Source organism: Ceraceosorus guamensis, assembly GCF_003144195.1.
Source record: "Ceraceosorus guamensis strain MCA 4658 unplaced genomic scaffold IE81scaffold_125, whole genome shotgun sequence".
Taxonomy (NCBI): Eukaryota; Fungi; Basidiomycota; class Exobasidiomycetes; order Ceraceosorales; family Ceraceosoraceae; genus Ceraceosorus; species Ceraceosorus guamensis.
This window is the reverse complement of record NW_020290120.1, coordinates 16,869-39,176: the sequence shown is the minus strand read 5'-3', so window position 1 is coordinate 39,176 and position 22,308 is coordinate 16,869. Positions and strand designations below refer to the sequence as shown.

Below are 22,308 nucleotides of genomic sequence, written 5' to 3'. Positions count from 1 at the left end.
CAATTGCCAGGGTACTCTTCACATCAGACAATTGCAGGCAGTCGGGCATCTATATTCATTCACGCGAGTGCCTAAATTTCGACAAACGAATGCAGGAGCTATGCGTAAATGATCTGAACGCGTACACTCCGATACACGTCTGAGCCGCAGTGCGCACACCGCATGCTTATGGCTTCACAACCAAGACGGGTGGTCACAGCTAGCGAGCAACCTGATGGAACGCGTTACCATCCCGTTCTGTACCACCGGCGGTTGGCTGGGAAGCTCAGACCTGGAAGAGACCGCCCCCCTAGGATAGGGTCACCAAAGTAAGGTAGATGAGCAAGGGGCCGAAGCGCTTCTTAACCTCCTTCGACTCACATCGAGTGTCAGATCGACAAGCCTTTGGTATGCGACCGATGTTTGATTAGTTCAGCGAGGATAAATTCTGACGTGCAGCCTTTCACAAGAGTACGTACTGGTTGGACTTGTCGATGCCAGCGCATAGGACCCTCCACTCGCCGCGTCCCATCAATTGAGGCGCTGGCATTTGCAAAAGGTCTAAATGCTTTCCTTGCACAACTTCTAGGCAAGCACTACTCCAGGCTTGCCACAATTGCTTGTGGGTTCTTCCCTGCACCGTGAGGACTGGACGCGAAAGGACCTAGGTCAGAGGACGAAGCACCGCCGTGTCTTTGAACGTCTGCGAACTCACTTTGTGGCACGGCTGCATAACTGGTGTCGCATACAGGCTTGCCAGTGCCAGACAGGCCAACGCTTGCGGCAATCTGGTATCGAAACAGGACGATCAGACGTGATTCTCTGCCCCGGGCTCGACGTATGCTGACTGACTGACGTTGTCTGTGACGTCACTCCAGCTTCGTGGGGATGCGCGTGCATTGCCAGATTCAGCCGCTCGCTCACATTACTGCCACATCGGCGGTGCCAAGTCCTCACCTCTTCTCTACAGTCTGTAAAGCGCAACGGATGGCAATGCTTTGATCGTTCGGTTCAGCTGGCCCAAATATGGCAGCGACGGGAACATTCTTCTCTGCTGCGAGCTGATTACACGCTTTCGAGACTGTTGTTACAAATTTGAACGGCACCCTATCGTCTGCTTTGCCTCTAGCGTACACTGAAGTCCGACGACAAGTCCCAGTGGGTCGGGTCAGCCTGCAGATCGCTTGAGACCTTCCCAAGTCCCGGCCCAGGACTTACATTTTGGGGTCGGGACCAGTCCACCGCCGCACGCGGATGTTGACAAATCGGCACCAGAACGACTCTCGTTTGCGAAAGAGTGGCTGGCAGGTCGGTCACGCAGGTGGAGCTCGCTCATGAGGCGGCTGGAAGCCTTGCGTCGCCCTCCGGGACCGACCACACTGTTGGCAAGCGCTTTGGAAGTGAGGCACGCAGCCCAACTTGCGAGCAAGAGAATCTGAACGAATCGTGTCTGAATCATGATGAAGTTGTCGAGCTGAAACGAAGTGGTGTGGCGCAAAAGGGTTGCCCAGAGATGAAACATCCATAAGCTCAACTTATAGGGATCGAGCGGTTGCAGATGAGGCTTCTTTCCACCGCGCTTTGCCTCCTGGGGCCTTTGCAACCAACAATCCGCGGTCAAAAGAGAGTGCTGCCAGCCTTGAGCTGTGCCCTGGTTCCTGAGAGGAATCAACTCGCGGAAACGTCCGAGACGAGGAACGAACCCCTCACTCTTCGCGAGAGGTGGTATCCTGATCCTTTTGCGGCCCGCACAAAAGCTGACCTGAGCTGCGCTGCCGCCACCAGCCACGGCGCTCCCAGAAAAAGGGGAAAAGGGTTGAACGAAATAATTAGGTTCCCGGTGCGCGGCCGTACCGAGTCATTGCTAAGAGGGGCAGTGTCGGCCCGTCTGTCGGCCCGTCGGACTACGTATTGGACCGTTGAGGCCAGACTGCGAGCAGCCTGCTCCACGGCGCCAGTCGCGTGGAGGGCATATGCACCGATACCCCTGCGCAGTCGAACGAAGGTGTGTATGAAGTCGTTGCACAGCGACAGATGTGGGAGCCCTGGGACGGAGGTTGCCCGCCTTCAACTTTCCGCCCAAGTAGACGTCATCTGCGCCAATTTACTCCAAAGGCGAGGTCCGGCCGGAGGATTCCATGCGCGACTTGAGTCCATCGCAGCCAGAATGTGGGGGGCAGTCGAGAATCTGTGCGCAAGAGACCCGAGCTGTGAGCGCAAGAGGGTCAGGGCCTCAACCATTGTCGATGCGTAGACTGAAGCCGCGTTGGTGCAAGGCTGCGCCGCTACCCAGGTCCAGGCGACATGGATGGGGTGAAGTTGACCGTGGGCGAAGCGTCGGGCGCATCGATCGATCAGTGCAGCCCACAACCCCTCTGCAAAGCTTGGTTTGGCAAGGGTGTATGAGCCCACACTACGGGTTGTATGCGCTGCGACTGCGTCCCAGCAGCGTAGCCTCAGCGCATGACGACATTCTGTCCAGACCTGAGCCAGAGCGAGGCGAGAAGGCGCGCCGACAAAGTGGATGGGCGATGGATACAGGACACGTCGTAGGCAGGAGCATGGTTCAGATTCCTTCGGCGCCTCGACTCACCACCGAGTGGCAGAGTCAAAGTCAGGGTCGTGAGTGCATTAGAGAGTCGGAAAGAATGCGGCGAGAAGCGCTCTTTGCCATCGTGTGCATCGCTGCACCGGCCGGGCCCGCATTCCGCGTCGGGCACGCGCCCGCCGCTTTGCCCTGACGCGATCGATCGAATACACGCGGCTGACGCGTGAATTCACGCGCACTAGCGCGCCATTCATGATGGTTTTTTCGCCATCTCTATTCAAATTGAGATTATTATTAATACAAAATTCGTGATTGCAGGAAGCCGATGTCGCTAGCTCGCGGTCGTTCGCCTTGAGGCGGGCCATCATCCATCCGCGCCTCCACACTGCTGCCTGTTCGTGGACAGTTCGTCACCGATGAAGGCGCAGCAGCGACACGACCCACGCGTCAAGCTTGACTACGGTCCACCACCGCCTCTGCAGCACTTCACTCGTATGCGACGTGCTGTTCCTCCTCCGCAAAAAGTGCTGCTTCGAGCGAGGGTCTGCGCATCTCCCATTCCACCTCGACGCGCAGAAAAGCGGTCGACACCTGTCCTCTCTTGCCTCGGCCAGCTCCCACGTATTCTCCAGAGTATCGCGATCGCGAACGAGTCTTTCTCGTCTCTCTCAAGCCACGCCGCACTGCACCATGCTCGGCGCCATCTCGCAGAGACGGGGCCATCAAGCAGTACTGATCAGCCGGTTCGGTCGCAGTGCGCTCCGCTCGCCAAGCAGTGACAGGCCCATGTCAGCGATACACAACAGCGGGGCAGCGGGCTTCGACCTTGCTGGAGGCGTGGGGCACACAGATGCCCGCTCAGCTCGCCCTTCGCTCGCCAAATCCATGCGGCGATCTACTGGATCAGGGTCGAGCCCCGAGCAACAGCGCCGCACCTACCGGCTTCTTCCCACGCAAACAGTGGCAATCGCAGAATCTGTGATCAACTTTTCTGGATCACCTCATCTTTTGTTCGATGGATCTGTCATCACGTCAGCGACTGAGGCTAGTGGAGCGTGGAGACAGCACAACAAGGGCAACGGTGTGCGCTTGGTGGCGGATGTTGTAGAAGATGAGCCGGGCGAGGTGCAGTTCTTACGACGCGGAGACGCAAACTCGAGCGAGCTGAAAGGAACGAGCCACATCGCTCGCACTGCGCAAGAGGCGGAGGATGTAGCCGGTGCAATGCTCAAGCATCTCGTCTTGAGCCCCAAGCCGCCATTCCTGCCCAAGTCCGTCGGCCGGCTGCTCGTGATGCCCGTCCAAGCTCCTCATCCGAGCTCTCAAAGATCAGGCGTATCCACGCAAAACGCCAAGGTGGCTTTGCAGCCAGAAGCGCGCAAATACAGCGTCCTCTTGCACGCTGATCGCGTCGTGCATTCGGTGGGACATTACGGCCGAACGCAGCTTGGACCTACTCTGCTCATCAGACCAGGTGCTGCGAGCGATGCCAGCCTCATCGAGCTGCACAGACGTGGCGATGACGAGGTGGTAGCAGTGCCAATCGATGTGCTGCCTTTGGCGAACAGGGAACTCCCGCAGCCCACTTCACTGGGTGTTCAGGCGGCCTGCGCCTCAGAGGTCGAAGCATTAATCCGCCAAGTGGGTAGCCGTGCGGCAGAGGAAGCCCTGACGCAATTGTCAAAAGCAGCAGATCTGGAGCAAACGCGACGTGAAAAGCTAGCGCATTTCCTTCGGGAGCTGTTTGTGATGTTCTGGAGGGGCGATGCTGAAAGGATCGCGGTCAATCTTGCGATAAGTGCTGATGGTAATGTCCAATTGGACAGCGACGTGCCCACAGTCGGCATCGAAGCTTCGTTCGACGATTTCTCGCTTTTCCGTCAACCTGATCTGACCGAGATGCGGTCCAAGAGTGAGGCACGATGGTCAGCAAACTCTCCAGGCGAGGCTAGCAGCACCACGCCGCTCGATGCGTCTTCTGCACGCGCACACGAGCTTCATCCACTCGAACGCAAGGCGGAGGAAGCTGGCATGGTGTACAGAAAGCATCAGGGACACATTGGCTTGTTCGGATACGGCGCTGGGATGGGCATGGGCACCTTTGATGGAATTCGAGTTGCTGGTGGCGAGGTGAGTTGGAATACCGTGCGCCCCACCCTAGTCTTGCCAAAGAACCAGCCTGATGCACGCTCCGCCACCTCCGACCGATGTACAGCCGGCAAACTTTGTGAGTCGTGTGCTCGAGTTGCTGTGCTTTCGTCGTTGACTCCTGCGAATCCTCCTTGACCCTTGCTTGATGGTCTGCGCACAGTTCGACGGAGGCGGCGGCGCAAGCGCTGAAAATGCTCGGGCTGCCATGGAGATCCTGAGTATGGACCCCGATGTCCATGTCATCTTTGTTAACAGTGAGTGTCAGAGGCACTCTTCGCATATGCGGTGCGAGATTCTCAGCAGGCTTACGATTTCTTCATCCTGCTTGACCTGATCAGTTTTTGGCGGCATCACGCGAACAGACCTTGTTGCCGAGGGCATTATCCGCGCATACACTGAGCTGGGCCTGAAGCATATACCTCTGGTTGTGCGTTTCCGCGGCAACATGGCTGAAGAGGCCAAGCAAAAGCTTCGGGACGCGTCGGACAGTGTACCAGCCAAGCTGTTCGATGACTTTGCCCAGGCTGCGGAAGAAGCCGTCAATTTAGCTCGAAAAAGGCGTGAGCCTTCAGCATCGATCGCCAATGGCGCCGTAAACCAGCGGCGTTCGTTTTCAACGGCTGCAAGCGGTCTGGCTACAAGGACGTCTGGGCTGGCGCGCACACGCGCAATCGCTCAGCATCTGTGCGCGCCCCCTTTCTTGAGCGCCAGGCGGTCGTTCGCCACGTCAAGCACAGCCAAAGTCGAAACGCACCCTCGTGGAAGTTTTGAGTTCTTGACGGGATACGCTTTTGCGGGCAAGCCACGTGGTCCCTCGAGCAGCGAAGGGGAGGGCCAAGAGCAAGGTTCGGAATCCGGCGAGGCCGACAAGGCGGCAGCCGCATCTTCTGCATCCGCACCTCGGCTTCCTCAACAGGGATTTGTACCTGATTCAGATGTTGGTAGATGGAGAGATGCAATGTTGACAGGAGGGGAAGCCGGTGAAGATAGCTTGACTTGCTCAAATATGGGCTCCGAAGGTGGTACATCGGACTCTGGTGGCCTTGGTCTTGGCACTCGTGCTGGAGATGTTTTGCTCGGTGTTGCTGATGGTGTTGGTGGATGGTCAGAGAATGGCGTAGATCCTGCTCTCTTCAGGTGAGTATGCATCGTAGGCAGCGAGGGTCGTCGAATCGAAGCGCATATCCTATCCTGACATCTTTACCGTTCGGTCACAGCCAATCGTTGATGTATTACGCTACGCAATACGCCTCCGAGGTGTTGGCATGTCCCAACCGATCGCCGCACTCGGTGTCTTCCTCACCTAGTGAAAGTCAAAGTCAAAGTGGACCTTCCACGCCTGCCACCTCGCCAGGCTCAGACGGGGGACTAGGGCACGCCGGATCGCCCCTATCGATTCTTTCCCATGCATACTCCAAGACACTGAAGGACGCCCGCGTCCCTGCGGGCAGCTCGACAGCCACCATCGTGACGTTGGATTCTCATCGGGGTGTCCTTCGCGCGGCCAACCTGGGCGATTCAGGCTTTCTTGTGCTCAGATCATCCCCTGTCAGCAGCACGATCAAGGACGCTCCCGGACAGACAAGTATGCAGCAAGGTTCGCGGAAGCAATGGGGATCAGGAACGCCTGGTCTGCCAGTAGTCGATGGCGTGCTCTACGCTTCCGCTCCGCTGCAGCACGGCTTCAATACGCCGTACCAGCTCGCCAAGCTACCCCCCGCCTTGAGACAGGAAGGCTCCATCGACAGCTCTCCAAAAGATGCTTCGCTTGTAGAAGGCCAACTTCGAGGCGGAGATCTGATTCTGCTTGGCACTGATGGGTACTTCGACAACGTCTCGCTGGTCGAGACTGCTCAGCTCGTCAACTTTGTCCGCGACAAGCATCACCAGAGTTGGAGTGCCAGATATCCTCCACCCGGAACGATGGATCAAGCTAGCGCCGTTCCCGACAGTCAGGTCAAGTCTAGCAGCGCAGACACACCGCAAGACGAGCTCGCTGAGGAGAGGGAGATGGTACAGACGGTCGCACACAAGTCAGTACCAGCGCTGCAGACATGAAACTCGGTCGACGTTGCTTACTCCGCCACCCCCGATCTTTCGTCTCCAGTCTCGTGCAATTTGCGGTAAGCGGTAACCCGCAAAGCAGCCAGATTATGGTCGAGTGATACTGACTTTGAAATCACTACTTCACCCTTCAGATCATGTGCATGAATTCTACTCAAAAGCAATCCCCTTTCGAGCGTGAAGCAGCGAGGCACGGCATCCGGTATCCAGGCGGCAAAGTGGACGGTGAGTAATGCCAGGCGGGGTCGACCCCACACTAGTCGTATGACGGCCGAGTAAGCTCTGTCTCCTTGTCTGACTTTCGTCGCTGTCGTCCTGAAAACTGTCAGATGTCGCGCTTGTTGCTGCCCTCGTCGTAGAGCGCTGAACTGTTGGCGCCTAGCACTGTCGCATCCGTATCTTCAATCCTGCTCCTTTGCTCGGGCTTCAACACCTCTGGCTCCATCTTGCGCTGCCCGGGGCACTGATTACCAAGCAAAGGATGCCTCATCGGGCCGACCGGCTCACGCATTGGAGGGGCGTTGTTCGGGCAGTCGATGACCGCAGAGCCTATTCCATAGTGATTTATCCATGTACGATTGGAATTCGAGGAGTTGTCATGCTTCTTGATCAAAGAAGCCTTTCACCACGAACGCAGTTTGAAAAGACGTAGTCACTGGCTTTTGAAGATATCCATAGCGCTACGGTACCTCGATTGCTGCCCCTGCTCAAGATCGCTTGATCAAGCGGCACCCTTCGCAGTGAATCGGTGACGCACCATTCAGCAAGGACGCACGGTGCGCGCTCGCTCCATCTAGCCGCCACGCACGACCGACGCGTCTGTGAAGTGATGCTGCTGCGTATGCTGAGCCCCTGCAGCCTACCGCGGCAGTATGCACTGCCTGCTGACTTGCATGGGCTACATTACCCACAGCTGCTGCACTCACACTCGTGACTGCTCGCGTGCCCAAGCTGAGATGATGATGCGTCGTTCTGGCACGCAACCTGCGCTCCGCCTCCACCCTCGCCGTGCTCTTCACAACCACCTTTACACATCGCCTTCTCCCTTGAACAAGCTTGCTGCCTGCCTGCCTGCTCGCCCATTTATTGCTATTCAACGCACGTCCTCGTCTCTGTAAGCGCTCGCGCCAGCATCCTACGTGGTAGGCCCCTGGGCTGGGCAATCAAGCGTCGTCGTGCACACACGAGCCAGCATGCTCTCTCAACCTCGCAACCCTACCAGCAAGCTGGGCAATCCATTCGCAGCTTCGGGTAGCGGTGCTGCTAATGCATCATCGATCCCGAGCGCTACAAGCGGACGTGTGGACCCTTCTTCAAAGGGCGCAGCTAGCAGCGGAGAGGCTTCATCGACCGCAAGTCCCGTGCGAAAAGATGCGGCGAATGGCATTCATCCCATACTTGGGGCATCAATGGTGCGTAGAGGCTCAAGACTGATGAAAGGAAGGGACGATGAAGCAAGTCGTCGTCACCACAAGTCGTGTCACATGACGGCTTCATGCTGCGCTTGCTGCTCTTCGCCGAGAAGCCGCCGATGCTTGGGACTCTTCTTGCCCGCATCTGGGCTTGGCCCATCAGTGGACCCTCGACCGTGTCAAGCGTTGATTCGACACCTCAGCCCTGTAATACGCGTTGCGAGACAACCCGTCGGACACATCGATGCGGCTTCTTTGGAACGAGCTTGAGGACTTGAGGGCGCTTCCATGTCAGGGAGGCATGTCGAGAGTCCCTGACACTTGATATTAGAGTGTCGAGGTACTTGGTGCAAAAGCTACAGCATGGCAGCGCGGACGTTAAACGTGTGCTGGCTCGAAGCGTACACCTGTTCCACTCGTTCTATCATCGCAGGTCCGGATGTTGCTGATCAGCCAGTTTGTACGTACAGGCATCACACGTCGCCAAGAAGGAGCCCGGGACAAAGAAGCTTGCAGATCCCGCCCTCACGCCCGCTCATGCAGCCGCAGCGATGCATGCAGATGATGACAACGATGACGCCATGTCGACCATTTCGAAGCACACGCTCAAGACCTTGCCGGGCAGGCGAGACAATGCTGGAGACAGCGGCAGCGCTTTCAGCTTACCAGGAACGCCACTGGGAGAGGGCCAAGACGATAACGAGAGGCTCGCTCGCGATGCTGAATCGGCGGCTGCGGATGCGCTCAATAATGCTGAGCTTGCTCGGCAAAGAAGAAAGACGCTGCTGGAAGCAGGCTACAAGCTTTTCCTCTTGTTCGTCGTGTGCGCTGGCATACTCGCTGCCACGCTATACTTTGTGCTGCCAGAAATCGACGAGTGAGTCTACCAGACGCCTTGTTGAGAATCAGGCTCGTAGGGGCCGCCACATCTACTGATGTTTTCTTCCGCCTGCCTCTTGCAGTAACGACAGACAATACTTGCGCATACCACGATCCTTTGAGCAGCTCAAAGATCTCAATAGCGTCCTGCAGCGGTACAAAGATCGCAATTTTGCACGGGTTATGATCTGTTGGGTCGTGCTTTACATGTTTCTACAAGCATTCAGCATCCCTGGGTCCATGTACATGTCGATCCTGGCGGGCGCTATGTGGGGCGTCGCTCTGGCATTGCCCATCGTCTGCGCGAGCGTCGCTACTGGGGCTACGATCTGCTACTTGATATCCGCCTTTATGGGAGAAGCTGTACTGGGAGCGCTCCCAAAATGGAAAGCCAGAGTAGATGCGTGGAAGGACAAGATTCAAGCGCAGGACAATCTTCTCTCTTACCTCATCGTCATTCGCATGATGCCTTTGCCGCCGCACAACGTGGTCAACCTCTTGGCTCCTCACCTCGGCATCCAAGTGCCCCTCTTTTGGCTGAGCACCTTTTTCGGCATCTTTGCCGTCAGCGTAATTCACACCACAATTGGCGAAAAGCTGGATCAAATGACCAGCTCGGCAGATTTCAACCTCATCAGCGTCAGGAATGCGGTCCTCATGTGCATCGTCATCGCAGCCGCTTTGACGCCAATACTGGTCAAAAGGTACACTAGAGCTGGAGCTGCGCCTCTCGAAGAAGCGCCGGTGACACAAGGTCAGGTCAGACTTGAAGGCGAAGAGGGCGTCAGAGTCCATCCTGGTATCGCTAATGGATCCAACGGCAGAAATCGGGGCTTGCTGGGACGCACCGCCCTGGGTCGTTTCGACGCGGGACAAGATTCGGATGAATTGGATTCAGATGGCGAGGACGACGAGCTGCCCAGGGTAAGCCTCCGCGATGCTGTCCAGGGTCGTTCCTACCCGTCCAGACGCAACGCCAGAGCAGCAGCGGAGTCCAACGAAGCTCCCTGGCGAACGACGGAGAGAGATGTGGATGATGGCGCATACGCTTCGGAAGATGAGAACCGCTTTTCAAGGAATAGCAGCGGCGCTGCGTCACCCGCGCCAAGCTCAATTGACGAGCGAGCCACCATGTTCGATGATCGATTGGAAGAAGGACGTCTAAGTGGGCATGCGCACAATCAGTCTCCAAACGCACTCCCTAGACCTGCAGGCAAGGCTGCTAAGTTGCTAGGCTACCCTTCCAACCCTCAAACACCGGCCTCCGGAACAGCAGAATACGGAGCCACATCGCAGGGTATCGGTCAGCAAGCCAGAGATCTTTGGGGGAAGGTGACCGGTGGCAATGGTCGTTGATGTGACATCGTCTCTGTCACGATCAGCAGGCATGTCTCCCGTCTCCCCAACCTTGATCCTTCAGCACATTTGCAAATGGCCTCCATCGACTGTGTGACCCTCTTCATCCGATGAATTATGTAGGATAGCCAGAGATGTGAATGCAACACCGCTTCCTAAATGGCCTCCATCGACTGTGTGACCCTCTTCATCCGATCAATTATGTAGGATAGCCAGAGATGTGAATGCAACACCGCTTCCTAGTGGAATGCTTGCTTGCGAATCAATTGCAGTGGCATGATGTGTAGCATGGAGATGCGCACTCTTAAGGGAAAGGATCAGACACGGATGTTGCTATTTGCGCCATTGCTCCTACACCTTTTCCCGCCTGCTGGAGAAGACCAGCATAGCCTCGAAGGAGAGATGGCCGCCAATACGTATGTTTGTCGCGCGGAGCGCCATGTGATGGGCGATTTGGTGGGTCGACGAACCCCACAGCAATTCCACGCGTGTGACGTATTGATCTCTAGATTCGGGCTCGCAGGCTCATCTGCGAATGCTCGAGAGAATCGAATCTTGCCGAGGAGCCGGCTCAGCCCACGCTTCTGACGTCTCCTTTCTACTTGCGCTTGCCTGCGATTGACCACTCCGCAGTCCGAGCGATCGGACCCTTTCGCGAAGCATGTCCACAGTCCCTGAGCTGCTGAGTGCCTCAGACAATCGGAAGGCATGCGTCTCTATATACCACCAATTTCTGTTGCATTGTGTGCTTGGGAATTTGAAGGGACGCGTATTTATATACCACCGATTTTTAGTGCATTGTGTGCTTGGGTCGATATAGTCTAGTTGGGTTGGCCTCCTTCTTAAGATTTCTCCTTTGAGCGCAGTGTGCGTACGTTTGGATGCCGCCGGTAGAGTCGTTTCGAATCCCGTTGATGGTGCCTTACGGCCTCACTTTTGCTGCGCGCGAGAAGCGAACGCGACCGCTTACCCTTGCATCCGCGCTCACAAGCTCTACTGTTGTGCTGCATTTGGTATCTACAGTCGTGTGCGCCAAGCCTGATGAATCATCTGAGTGACCGCTAAAAAAAAGCGATTCTCGCTTGGTACGCTTTATGAATTTGCTTGTGCTTCCCAAGTGCGGTGGGTGGGGCGCATCACGTTCTCGTCTTCCACAACGCTGACGAGTGAAGACCAGTCATGCCGAGTGAGCTTCGAGTTGGACAGGCATGACCAGCGAAGCGAGGGAGCACTCAGCAAAAGTCCATCCGCCATGCACTCACTCATCTTGTTCCCTCTTTCGCCGTGCATTGCTCGAGTTGCTCGTCAGCCCGTTTTGCTTGGGGGCGAGCGAGCCTCGCGCTCGTATGAGGACCTCAAACTCCTTCATTTGATTGACGAAGCCCTGAAAGGCACGTACAAAGACGATCGAGAGTGTGGTCAGCGTCCAGGGAGAAGATTGAGCCTGCCTGACTGCCTGCCTGTCACTTGTCTCACGGGATTGATGTGCATACAATAACGTCTTGCAGACACGTGCGACATTGCCTCATCGTACCTCATGTTGCGCTTGTCGATCAGATACCTGACGCGTACCACAAGAGGTTGCGTTGAATTGCAGCTCAATTACAGGACAGACGACGTCGTGCTGTTACAGCACTCACATGATGGCCAGGGCAGGCGCTCGACTGATACCGCTGTCATCGTGCAAGAGCACTTTACCGCCCCGAGTGAGCTGATCGTCGATGAATGCCTGAGCTTGAGGATAACGCCTGATCAGGTTTTGAAATTCGTTGTCCTGCACGTCTTCCAAGATGAGGTAAGCGAATTGGTTGGGGAAGCGAGGTTTCAAGAATGGCGCTCTGGTGGTGTGATGCGACGTGACGGAGGCAGCAAAGAGACGTGTTTTGGGATGAATACGGCTTCTGGAGAAGCGACGAAGCATGCTCGGATCAAGGTGATTGTATCACCCGACCTTACTCACTCGTGCTTGCTCCTCACAATGATGATGGCAGTGATGCGTTCCATGTGCAGCCTCGCCAAGTCCTTTGAGGGTTCCGAAGGGCCGACGAAGAGACCAGGAGTGACTTGCTGCATCTCTCGCCTCATCTCATACTGCCACACGCCCGAGTCTGCCCTCAGATCGACATCCATCACGCCTTGCCGCTTCACTGCTCGCCAAGCATCGCTAGCTCTCGAGTTGCCTCTCCTTCGCTCGAGGCCCACGTATATGACGGCTGCTGCAGCTAGGTCCGTGAATGTATGCGCAAGGTCAAGGTACTTGATGCAAGCCTGACTGAAGGTCTGCAGCGAGCCAACGAAGGATGTGTTCGGTCCGGCCAGGATCGCGAGGCTCGCCGATGGGCAGTTGTGCTGGGACAGGTCAGCTGCGGGAGTGTGGTCGTTTCAGTGATGACGATCGAGCCCAGGAACTTACGCATCGACCATCAGTCAAACCAAGCCAAAAACACCCTTCTCACGACAGCGCCTCTGTGATGCCGTCGCGCACTCGCGCAGCGTACCACACAGCATCCCTGAGTCACGAGTGGCTGCAGGCGGCACAGCCACTTTGACTCGTGACTGCTGTGTCACTTATTGGGCAGCACGCCCACCGCGCCAACATCACCAGCTGCACCACACTCCTCACAACTACTGCTGAGTCGGTTCCCATGTTTGCAGCCCGCCCGGTCTGGATCAGTTGGGAGCTTCAACGAGCATGGACGTCGCTCGAAAAGGCAGGACAGCGCACTCCTACTTCATTACTTAACGCAACCAACTGCACAGCCGCACAAGACAGACGACTCATCACATAGATTCTTCTTTTATACAAGTACACTCGCAGCAAGGGTAAGCCAGTAACGACATCAACAAACTTCAACCAGCTGAATAAGGAGTAGGCAAGGTGCAGACGAGCGGATGACGAGCGGACATCGGCGATTGTAATGCTGCAGAGCGTGCCAAAAATCAGTAAAGTTTCGACGTGGGAGCGATGAGCTCCTACCGTGAAGAAAATCAGAACACCAGCATATCTGCAGGCACAGCACAGGCACTGTCCTGCAATCCGAGGACGTGCTCCCAGATCTCGACACGTAGGGAGCCAAGGATCTCTGCCTAGCTGTCGAAGCGGCCCTCGGCAGCGTCGCCATCCATCAAAGCGTTGAGGGCTTCCCTCGCATCAAGGTAGATGCTTTCCTCGCGCCCTTCCGTTCCCTCTCGGGCACCGGGAGCACGTTTCTGAGGCGTGTGGAGCGTGCTCTGCACCGCTCGAGGGGATAGACCTAGAGCGGACACCTCGCTACGTGGCAGCGTGGCCTCTTTCGGGAGAATTGGCGCTGAAGCTGCAGCAGATGCACTGAAGGAAGACGCGAATTGCTGCGATGCTTCGGCGGGCAAAGAAGCATCTTGATGTGCAGCGCCTAGTGCAAGAGCAAGGTTGTGCGCACTGGTGCCAGCTGCATCTGCCGGAGCAGCTGGCTCCGTGACCATGACGCCCACGGGCGAGTGTGGTGTAGAGCCAGCTTCTTGACCGTCGCTAGCAGGCGGTGCTGGAGCTGTAGCGAATGCGGGCGGTGCACCTTCATCCACGAGAGTAGCCTCGGCCTCAACACCGACCTCGGGAGGCTCTGGCTCGAAGAGCCATTCGTGGGTAGTGACGATAAGCTTCACGATGTGCGCTGCTTTGCCGATGTTGCCGAAACTCTGAGCAACGCTGGCGGGCCCAGGAGGAGGGTTGAGAAGTGATGTGCCGAAGACAAGCCCGATGTTGTGAGGTGCCATCAAATTGCGCTCGCCTTCCTCGCAAATTCTCGCCAAGTGTTCTGACATCCGGCGTAGGACTTCAAAGTGAGGCTGAGGGAATTCCCAAATGATGTCTCGTATTGCGTATAGTCGATCTTCATAATTTTCGACACGCTCCGCCTCTATCAACGCGTTGTAATGTTGAAAAGGCACCACAGGCTCTGGTAGATCTCTAAGCCACTGCTTGATGGCGCCGGCAATGGTGTGCACATCGCTGTACTCTCCAGTCGACAGCTCAATGGACTCTGCCGGCTGTTTGCTGAAGGCAATCTTGAGACCCTCTATGGCATTCTTCGCCCCAGAAATTCTGTAAATGCCTTGCTCCAAAAGTCCTGCGTAGTGGAGGAGCAAGAATAAGTTGCCACGCGCGCGTGATTCCGAGATTGTAGACGACTCACCTCTTGCTTCCACCTCCGCAAGCATGCGCTCTAGGCCAAGCGGCACACTGCGCTTGTCCCGCGCAGCAAGGGTCATCAGGTCGATGTTGTAGAGAGGCATGACTGCAAAGTCCGATGCACATCAAGCAAAGGTAAGTAGCGTCCCACGACAGACGGCAGGGCTTTCTCGTCTCACCTGCTTTTCCCCTAAGAGCGACGGACTTCGATGGATCGCCAGATCGTGGCGCTGCGTACTGACTGGCAGCTTTTTGAATCTCTCGCAGCCATTCAACGGCCTCCACCTGGGACGGAGCCTGTAGCACGTGATTGCCGCTCTCCGGACTGGTCAAGTGGAACACAAAGCTGCGCTGGTTATTACTCCACAGCGACGCTTGGGCCGATGCAGCCCCGATTATCACGGCGTGCTTCATTGTGGGCGTCAGTTCAAGCAGCTGTGCTGCCGTGCGTTGTGGTGTATCTGCTTTATCGGCAGACGGTCGGATAGCGCCCCTGAACAAAGCCGTCATTCGTCGAGCTCGCTTCTCTATGGGTGCTGTTGCAGTGGCTGACGCCGGTGGCCCACCGACATCCACCCCAGGCTGGGGAGTGTTGCCTACCGAAAGGCTTGGTCGCATGGGTGCAGCTTGAGGAGACGAGATTCGGACAGGCTCCTTGGCGACGTGCAGGAGGATTTCGTACGCCATGCGATCCCGCCGCTGCTTCTCTTGCTGTTCAGAAGTCAAAGCCCCAAGCGGCTTCGTCGGTTTGAACTTCGCAGGTAAAGCGGGCGCTCCGGCCGACTCTTGTGCGGCGTCATCCTTGAAAGCGCGTCGATCCCAACCGACTTTGCGCAACGCTGCTTGCATAGCATTCAGTCGCGCGCTGGCAATCTCGATTACCTTCGCCTCGATTTCTACGGGCCGGATCCGCAAGGATGACTCGATGAGATTGTAGATAGTCCGAGATTTGTCGAAATCCAACAGCGCGCTGTTGGCGTGGATGTGCTCAGATTGCCTGGTGACCGTTTCCGCGAGTGACTTGAGGATCCAGCCGACATCCGGGGTCGACTGCGCATTAGTCGCCCCGCTATACGCGCTGGCGACTCGAGCGGGAGGGAACAGCCCTTCAAAAGTCTCCCCTGTAGCTTCACGGGAGGCTGCAACACCGTGCCACGCGCGTTGGAAAATGCGGCTTTCCGAGGCTGTCAGCGCACCGACGATCACGCTCTCTACGAAAGATGTCACTGTCGTCTCCTTGAATGGACCAGGAGCAGCGATGGATGTGTTGGCTGTGTCCTCCGAGCGCACTCTGGACATGCGAGTGCGACAGATCCAGACAGCATCGAGAAGCTTCGCAAGTCGGCTCTGCCGCCGCTGCAGGCCTATGCGAGACTCGATGCTGCGGTAAGGAATGACTTTGGCGTCAGCTTTGATGACGCCTTTGGCAGAGGTATTTGCCACTCACATATGGATAGCGATCCAACCACGGAGCATGTTCTGAGCAGCGCAGGCATCGCGCAGGGCTGGTGGTAGAGTTTGATGTAATGAGGGCGAGTCCTTGCCTTCACCTGGAGCTCGCAGGAATTCCAGCAGCTTGTACATGTTGTTTGTCTGAGTCGAGTCGTCGGCGCCAGTCACAGGCGTCGCACTTCGCACATGCCAGCCCGTGGGAACGCTTGACTGCCTTTCAAACATCTCACTAGCCACCAGAAGATCTCGCTGCGTGATCTTGTCGAAGAATACCGCTGCAATGCTTTCGAGAAATCGCACGAGGTCGGGAGCGGACGTTCGGTCGAAGTCCAAGTCAGTGCCCATTGTATCCGTGTGGTTGGGGTTGGTGCTACCGTCAGAACCGCGTACAAGATTGAAATGCTCGGCGCCTGGCGGCAGGTCGGATGGCCGTGTGTTCGCACACATCGCGCTGGTCCGCAGCTTGAGAAGGAGATCGTCCACGACAGAGACAACAAGCCCATAATCAGGGTCATCTTCATGGCGCGGATTCAACCCTGGCGGCGATTTGGCGAAGTTGAGCGCTCCATCGAAAAGCTCTGCGTCGTCTGCAAAATCTTGCGGACATCGTTGTGCCCACTCGCGTAAGACCGTGATGACACCGAGGCGAATGCGACTGACGAATTCCCAGTCGATCGGTTCCATGCGACTCCCGACCGGGTCAGCCCTGGCCCACGAAGGGAACTGATTTGCACTGCGGTGCTGGGCCGGAAGAGCCATTTCTCTGCTAGCTTGAACTGCACCTGCAAAGCGTTTTGCCAAGTAGTCGAAGAGCACGATTGGAGTACAGAGACGCCTATATGTGGTCAAGAAAACTGCTCTGAAGTGTGGCAGGTCCATGGAAAGGCGCCATCTGCGTTGATTAGACAAAGGCGTCTCGCCTTGATCATCCGATGAAGGAAGCACTGTGACATGCTGAACACCCAGAACAAGCACGTCCACGAGGCGCTCAAGTGTTGCTGCACTGATCACTACGCTCACCGGCGTGCTTGGAGCTTCCACGACGGAGCTACGATTTGACGCTGGCAAGCTTGATCGTTTGGACACCTGCGATAGCGGCCGCGTGGCGTTGCCCATCTCTTGGGAGAAGCGCTTGCTAGTCATCGGCGTACCAGGGGCGCTCGTCGTGCCAGCTTCCGCGACGACTGTCACGACCAACTCAGCACCAATCTTGAAGACAGTTGGCTCCCCGCCCAACGATCCACGTCGATTACTATCCCACTCCGCTATGCCAGAGAAGGGCACACTTTTGGCGTTTGAGCGGCTCGTCGGCGGGAAAGTGCGGGAGCGAAGGAGTGGTGAGCCGGCAAGCGTGGGTCGAGCACCTTTGTGCGCTCTGACCGTGGCCTCGTTGTCCTCGGCTTGTATGGACTTTAGGCGCCTGGAATTTGCGGAGCTTGTGCTGCTGGTGCCCAGCTGGGAAGGCCCGGTAATCAGGTTGATGACTCTGTCCCGGTCCAACAAAGTCAGTGTGGGAAGCGTCTCGGTAAAGAGGAGTGGTGCTAGCGCACACGCCACTGTGACTTCGGTCATAGGGGCGTGCCACCTGTGGTCCACACGACCCAAGGAGCGTGGCTCCGTAGCTAGTGAGAGGGACATGTAGCGCGAAAGGCCAAGCTCCTCTGTCGACTGCGTCGACTGACTCCACTCGCCCTTGGAGCTGAGCTCGAGTAAGCTCAAAAAGGCGCGCTGCTGCTCCGGAATAGCAGGCGCAACTCCTGGGTACGTCCTTGCGCTTGTGCGCTCCTGTTCGGGAGGTCCATACTGCTTCAGCCATGTCTCTCCCAGTGCAAGTGACCTCCGTGCAGCCTGGAGCGAAGAAACGACATCTAGCTGATTTGCCAGGGGTGCCGCATGGCCCTGTTGGTCGTCAGAATGGTCGACAAATACATTGCCGAGAAATGGCAACGTCTCGACGCGCTTGCCATTGTTACCTTCGACGACATCGAGTGAATCTACCGATCCACTCGCTGCTGATGCCGATGACACGTTGATGATGAGAGGCGCTATCTGGCAGTCGGATCCTTCGTTACCATCGGTCCATCCCAGTTTGGCCAATTGTGGTGCCCAGGTCTTTGAGACAATGATCCTGTCATTGGAAGCAACATAGCGCCAAGTTTGGTCCAGCCTGGAAACAGGGCGAGAGCAAAGGGCAGCGGTGACAGCAGCCCAGCCGACCAAATCACCAAAGGTAAGGAGGTAGGACGCGATAGCAATCCAGTGCCGCATGATCGCAGCGCGGTGACGAGCGGTATTGCCGGACTCAGGTCGACGAGCGGTAGACTGCGGGCCCGTTTCGATAGCTTCATCGAAGAGTTGGTCCATGACGAGACGGGTGATGAAATGTGGACGTGAAGCGTCGAAGCTTAGGAGCCCAGAATTGAGGGCATTGGATCTAGAGAACAAGCGGCCTACGGATAAAGTGGGCGCCAAGAAAGACCTCAAGCGGTCAGCATGGAAGATTTGTAGCTGCTGTGCGATTTCTGGTGGTTCGAGATTCAAAAAGCTGGAGGGGCTCAGCTTGTGCCGAACAATGTCATGCAGATGATCTCTAGAAGCGCGTCCTCTAATTGCCTCGATCCAGTCTGGAGCCTTCGGTACGCCATGGTGCTGCTCATCGGCATCTTGCAGCAGGACGCTGAGGACGCCGTGTCGGGCCTTCTCGGCTTCTGCTCCAGAAGAAGTCATGTCGACGAGCGCTTGAAGTACCTCGGCAGCTCCGCGGCGGTCGTTGTCGTCTGACGCATAGTCAAGCGGCCGCGACATAGCCACAGCAGCTAGCCTCTCGCGGACCTCGGCTTTGAATTTGAGGACGACGGGTGAGCTTGCGTCAGTGATCAATGAGCCAGCGAGCTCATCTTCTACACCCAAGGAGAGGGCTTCAACAGCCCACTTCTGCACGGCGACCAGTACTTTTTGGATGGGCCGTCCAGATCTGGCTGTCGCAATCAGAAGGCTCAAGACGTATGTCTCAACCTCATCGCTACGCTCAGTACCATCCTTGGGCATAGCAGTAGCCGCGGTAGCACTCGAAGATCCAACAGAGAGCTGCGTGGCGAAGACGAGCTCGTGCGCGAGGCTTTCCATCGGACTAGCGACGATGCGCTCGATCCAGCTCGCTGGCGGTGTGACTGTCTCGGCAAGAGAGAGGCCTGGATGTCTGCCAGGCGCGGCCCATGGGGAGCTCGCTTGCATTGCAGGCGGCTCTCGCGCTTCTGAAGCTGTGGTCGTGGCGGTGTTCGGTAGGGCACCAGCACCACTGTCTCCACGTTTAGTGGCCGGCCGGGCAGGTGAAGTGCGTGGCGCACCTCCGGATCTTCCCTGTGAGCTTGCAGTAGCTGCCAACAATTCCTGTTGAGCCAGCGCCTTCTTGATCGCATCCAAGTCAACAGGTGCAGTTGTCCCTGCGATAGGCCTGACGAGGGACGTGGGAAAAAGAGCTTTGACTTCATCTGAGATGCTGCTGGGAGGCTTGAAGAAGTATAGGCGTCCTTCTCTCAGGATGACTTTGTAAGGCTTCCAGCCCTTACTCAGGTCCTTCTCGCGCTCTCTGCCCTTGTCGCCGCCCTCCTGCAATTGCGAAAGTGGCAACGAGATGTTGGCATTACGATTCAGGAAACCTTGATACGTAGCTCCGGACGGCAGAGACGTGCCGTGCGAGGCGTCATCTTGAGGACGGGAAACGAAGGGCAGCCCCATTGCAGTGCCTGCTTCCCGCAGAGCGCCTTGCTTGGATCCCTTCCGAGTGTGCTTGTTCGGTGTGGAAGCCAAATGTTGGGGTGGAATGGGGGGAACTTGGGGCCAGGTCGAGCTCTGGGGCGCAGAACTGAAAGGGATATGGGCGCCGCCTCCAAGCGCCGGACTTTGACTCAGGTAGCCCTGAGAAGGACTCGCAATGGTCTGTGGGGTTTGCTGTGAGACCGGCACGTGCGGAGACCCCCCGCTACTATTTGCAGTCCACCGTTGCAGCTGTTGTGCTTGATTGCCTACTGCGCTTCGACTGGAAATAGCACCAACTTCACTTGGGCGTCCCCAGTCAGCGGCAGGCACCCCATGTTCGCCCCAAGTCGCGTCAGTTCTGTGCTGCTGCGATTGGTGCTGGCGCACAGCAGCGGCTTTGCCCGCGCTGCCAGTCGTTGCAGCAGTCAAAGGCGGTGATGCAGCGTGGTTGAGGTCGTCTACGCTGCGTGAGTAGCCGATGTTGGGGCTGGGCGAGCGGAGGTGCTGAGGATCGTCGCTAGCGAGGAATTTGACCGGGAGGTTCGACGCCGCTGTCTGACCGAAAGGCCTCGGCAGCTCCGCATTGCCTATAGTCGGCGAAGAGAACTCGTGACGGTGCGACAAATCGGACTGACTGCGACTGAATTGAGCATAGCCCAGCCCAGGGGCGCCCGAGTTGCCATTGCTGCCGAGAGAGTCTTGTCGCAGATTTGCTCCCCTGCTTAGAGGGCTGTGGGCGTAGCCGCCTCGGGAAGCGTTAGAGCCTGCGCTCGGGGGATTGATGGCCAGAGTCGGAGAATTCTTCGTCACGCTTGCGTTTGAAGTCTTCCGATCTCTGTGCCCTCCAAAGAAGCTCCGCTTGGTAGGACTTGACACTGTGATGGCATCCTCAGCTCCAAAACTGGGCCGATTGGTGTTGGGATAGCGGCCAAAGTCCGTGACGGACCCGCCGCGCTCGATGGCGAAGTTCTGATACACGCCGCTAGAGCCACCCGCAGCGCTTCCAATGGCGATCCCACTGGGTGAGCTGTTGCCACCCCCACCACCACCACCTGCTGAAGCCCCGCTACTCGAGCCGGAAGCTACCCGGGATCGGCTTGCTCCTTGAAAGACGCCGGGATGCATGTTGGATGGCAACGAAGCATGCTCGGATCCCTCCTCGAACACGGGCTGAGACGCGAGCGACGACATTGAGACCGAGGCATTGATAGCTCCATGTCCACCTCCACCAGATGCGTACAGGCCATGCTGATTGCCCAAAGAGATGCCTGGATGATTTGTAGTGCCGCCAGAGGTGAACGTGCCCTTTGCCTTGGAGATCAAGAAATTGAAAGCAGATTGACTGCGACCTATCCCCGACTGCGATTGACTCTGCTGAGCTTGAGTTTGTGCAGAGGGCGGAATCGCCGAGTTGGTGGATGCACTAGGTGCCCCATTGCCGGGAGGTGGCATGATTGACCGCTATCAGACAGAGCACAGCGTAAGAGATGACAGCGGTAGCGGTGTCGTCTAGCTCCCAGAAGCGTGGATGTGCGTGGAGCTTGAACGCGACCAGCGACCCGAAGCGGAAATGGCGGCGAAGATGTCGGCAGTTCCAAGAATGTTCAGCTAGTGGTCCACTTGCACCGAGCATGAGTTGTGGGAGTGTGTGAGTCGATTGCGTCGTCGGGACGGAGCAGTCCAAATCTACTGCTGGTGATGATCAGTGAAGGCAGGTATGTACCACATGCATTCATGCGACCCATGCGCCGCACCCGGCCAAGCAACAGCAGACCTGCTTCGCCAAGCTCAGTTACACCAAAGCTGTCTGACTTGACGTATGAAAGGCAGGTGTGGTCGGAGCACACGTGCGGAAGAGATCGGGCGGTCAGAATCCCACGTCCAAGCTGTTCCCTACAGCAGTTCAACGTGCTCACCTTTCACAGCCCTGAGAAGACTGTAGCAAATACCTGGTGCACAGCGGGCCTGCAATCTCAGATCGAAGGCTCTAAGGCTTAGCTGCGTTGAGCTTGGACGAGGTTCTCAGGTCGTGAGTTGTGTGGTATGGGTCCAGTCGCGACTCGAAAGTTGCGGGAGTGAGGGAGAATGGATTGCTTCGGGTCGCATGCTGGTGATTGCGCTGCGATTGATGCTGTTGGACTCGCGGGCCGCGTTTCTTGTTTATTGGTACATATGCACCACCACCCACGCAGACGGCAGCAGCAATTGAGGCACTTGGTACATTCACGTTTGATTTTGGTGTGCGCCCGCGCGTATGGCATGCATCACTCGCACACGCGGCGTCAGTCGTTTCGTGAGCCGTGATCAGCAGTCTTGTCTCGCGCTAGCTCGATCGTGATTGTGCGCTGCTGCTGGCGGTATGTATCTGCACGCAGTATGCAGACGGGCGCCATGCATGCCACGCACCCGTCGACTGCATCATAATAAGAAAAGTGATGCCCATCAAACCCGCCATCGCGCGTGGAGACTATCAAGGACAATTTTGAATATACGACAGCTTGCACAATCAAGGTTGGAATTCAAACGCGTGATGTGTGAAA

General features: G+C 56.9%; 5 protein-coding genes across 5 annotated transcripts; 2 read left to right on the top strand and 3 right to left on the bottom strand.

Moving 5' to 3' along the window:
- Positions 1-265: 265 nt before the first annotated feature.
- On the bottom strand, positions 266-1,438 carry IE81DRAFT_350266 (hypothetical protein; the record flags this gene model as incomplete). Its single annotated transcript, XM_025516504.1, has 7 exons — positions 266-289; positions 361-382; positions 459-627; positions 695-767; positions 836-857; positions 937-1,114; positions 1,198-1,438. The coding sequence occupies 7 exons, from the start codon at positions 1,436-1,438 to the stop codon at positions 266-268; spliced, it is 729 nt and encodes a 242-aa protein (XP_025366501.1).
- Positions 1,439-2,913: 1,475 nt separating this feature from the next.
- On the top strand, positions 2,914-7,401 carry IE81DRAFT_326661 (hypothetical protein). The gene is made up of 8 exons (XM_025514881.1): positions 2,914-4,657; positions 4,743-4,754; positions 4,839-4,932; positions 5,017-5,815; positions 5,896-6,711; positions 6,786-6,801; positions 6,877-6,967; positions 7,072-7,401. Exons 1-8 carry the CDS (start codon positions 3,218-3,220, stop codon positions 7,107-7,109), a joined length of 3,306 nt encoding a protein of 1,101 aa, XP_025366500.1. The 5' UTR covers positions 2,914-3,217; the 3' UTR covers positions 7,110-7,401.
- Positions 7,402-7,755: 354 nt separating this feature from the next.
- On the top strand, positions 7,756-10,640 carry IE81DRAFT_326659 (hypothetical protein). The gene is made up of 3 exons (XM_025514880.1): positions 7,756-8,154; positions 8,625-9,031; positions 9,117-10,640. Exons 1-3 carry the CDS (start codon positions 7,936-7,938, stop codon positions 10,387-10,389), a joined length of 1,899 nt encoding a protein of 632 aa, XP_025366499.1. The 5' UTR covers positions 7,756-7,935; the 3' UTR covers positions 10,390-10,640.
- An 841-nt stretch (positions 10,641-11,481) lies between these two features.
- IE81DRAFT_350263 (phosphatases II) lies at positions 11,482-12,519 on the bottom strand (the record flags this gene model as incomplete). Its single annotated transcript, XM_025516503.1, has 5 exons — positions 11,482-11,548; positions 11,652-11,773; positions 11,866-11,950; positions 12,030-12,290; positions 12,350-12,519. 5 exons carry the CDS (start codon positions 12,517-12,519, stop codon positions 11,482-11,484), a joined length of 705 nt encoding a protein of 234 aa, XP_025366498.1.
- An 831-nt stretch (positions 12,520-13,350) lies between these two features.
- Positions 13,351-21,343, bottom strand: IE81DRAFT_33811 (hypothetical protein). The gene is made up of 4 exons (XM_025515530.1): positions 16,005-21,343; positions 14,737-15,938; positions 14,562-14,663; positions 13,351-14,495 (listed from the first exon to the last, which is right to left on the bottom strand). The coding sequence occupies exons 1-4, from the start codon at positions 21,218-21,220 to the stop codon at positions 13,477-13,479; spliced, it is 7,539 nt and encodes a 2,512-aa protein (XP_025366497.1). The 5' UTR covers positions 21,221-21,343; the 3' UTR covers positions 13,351-13,476.
- Between the last annotated feature and the right edge of the window lie 965 nt (positions 21,344-22,308).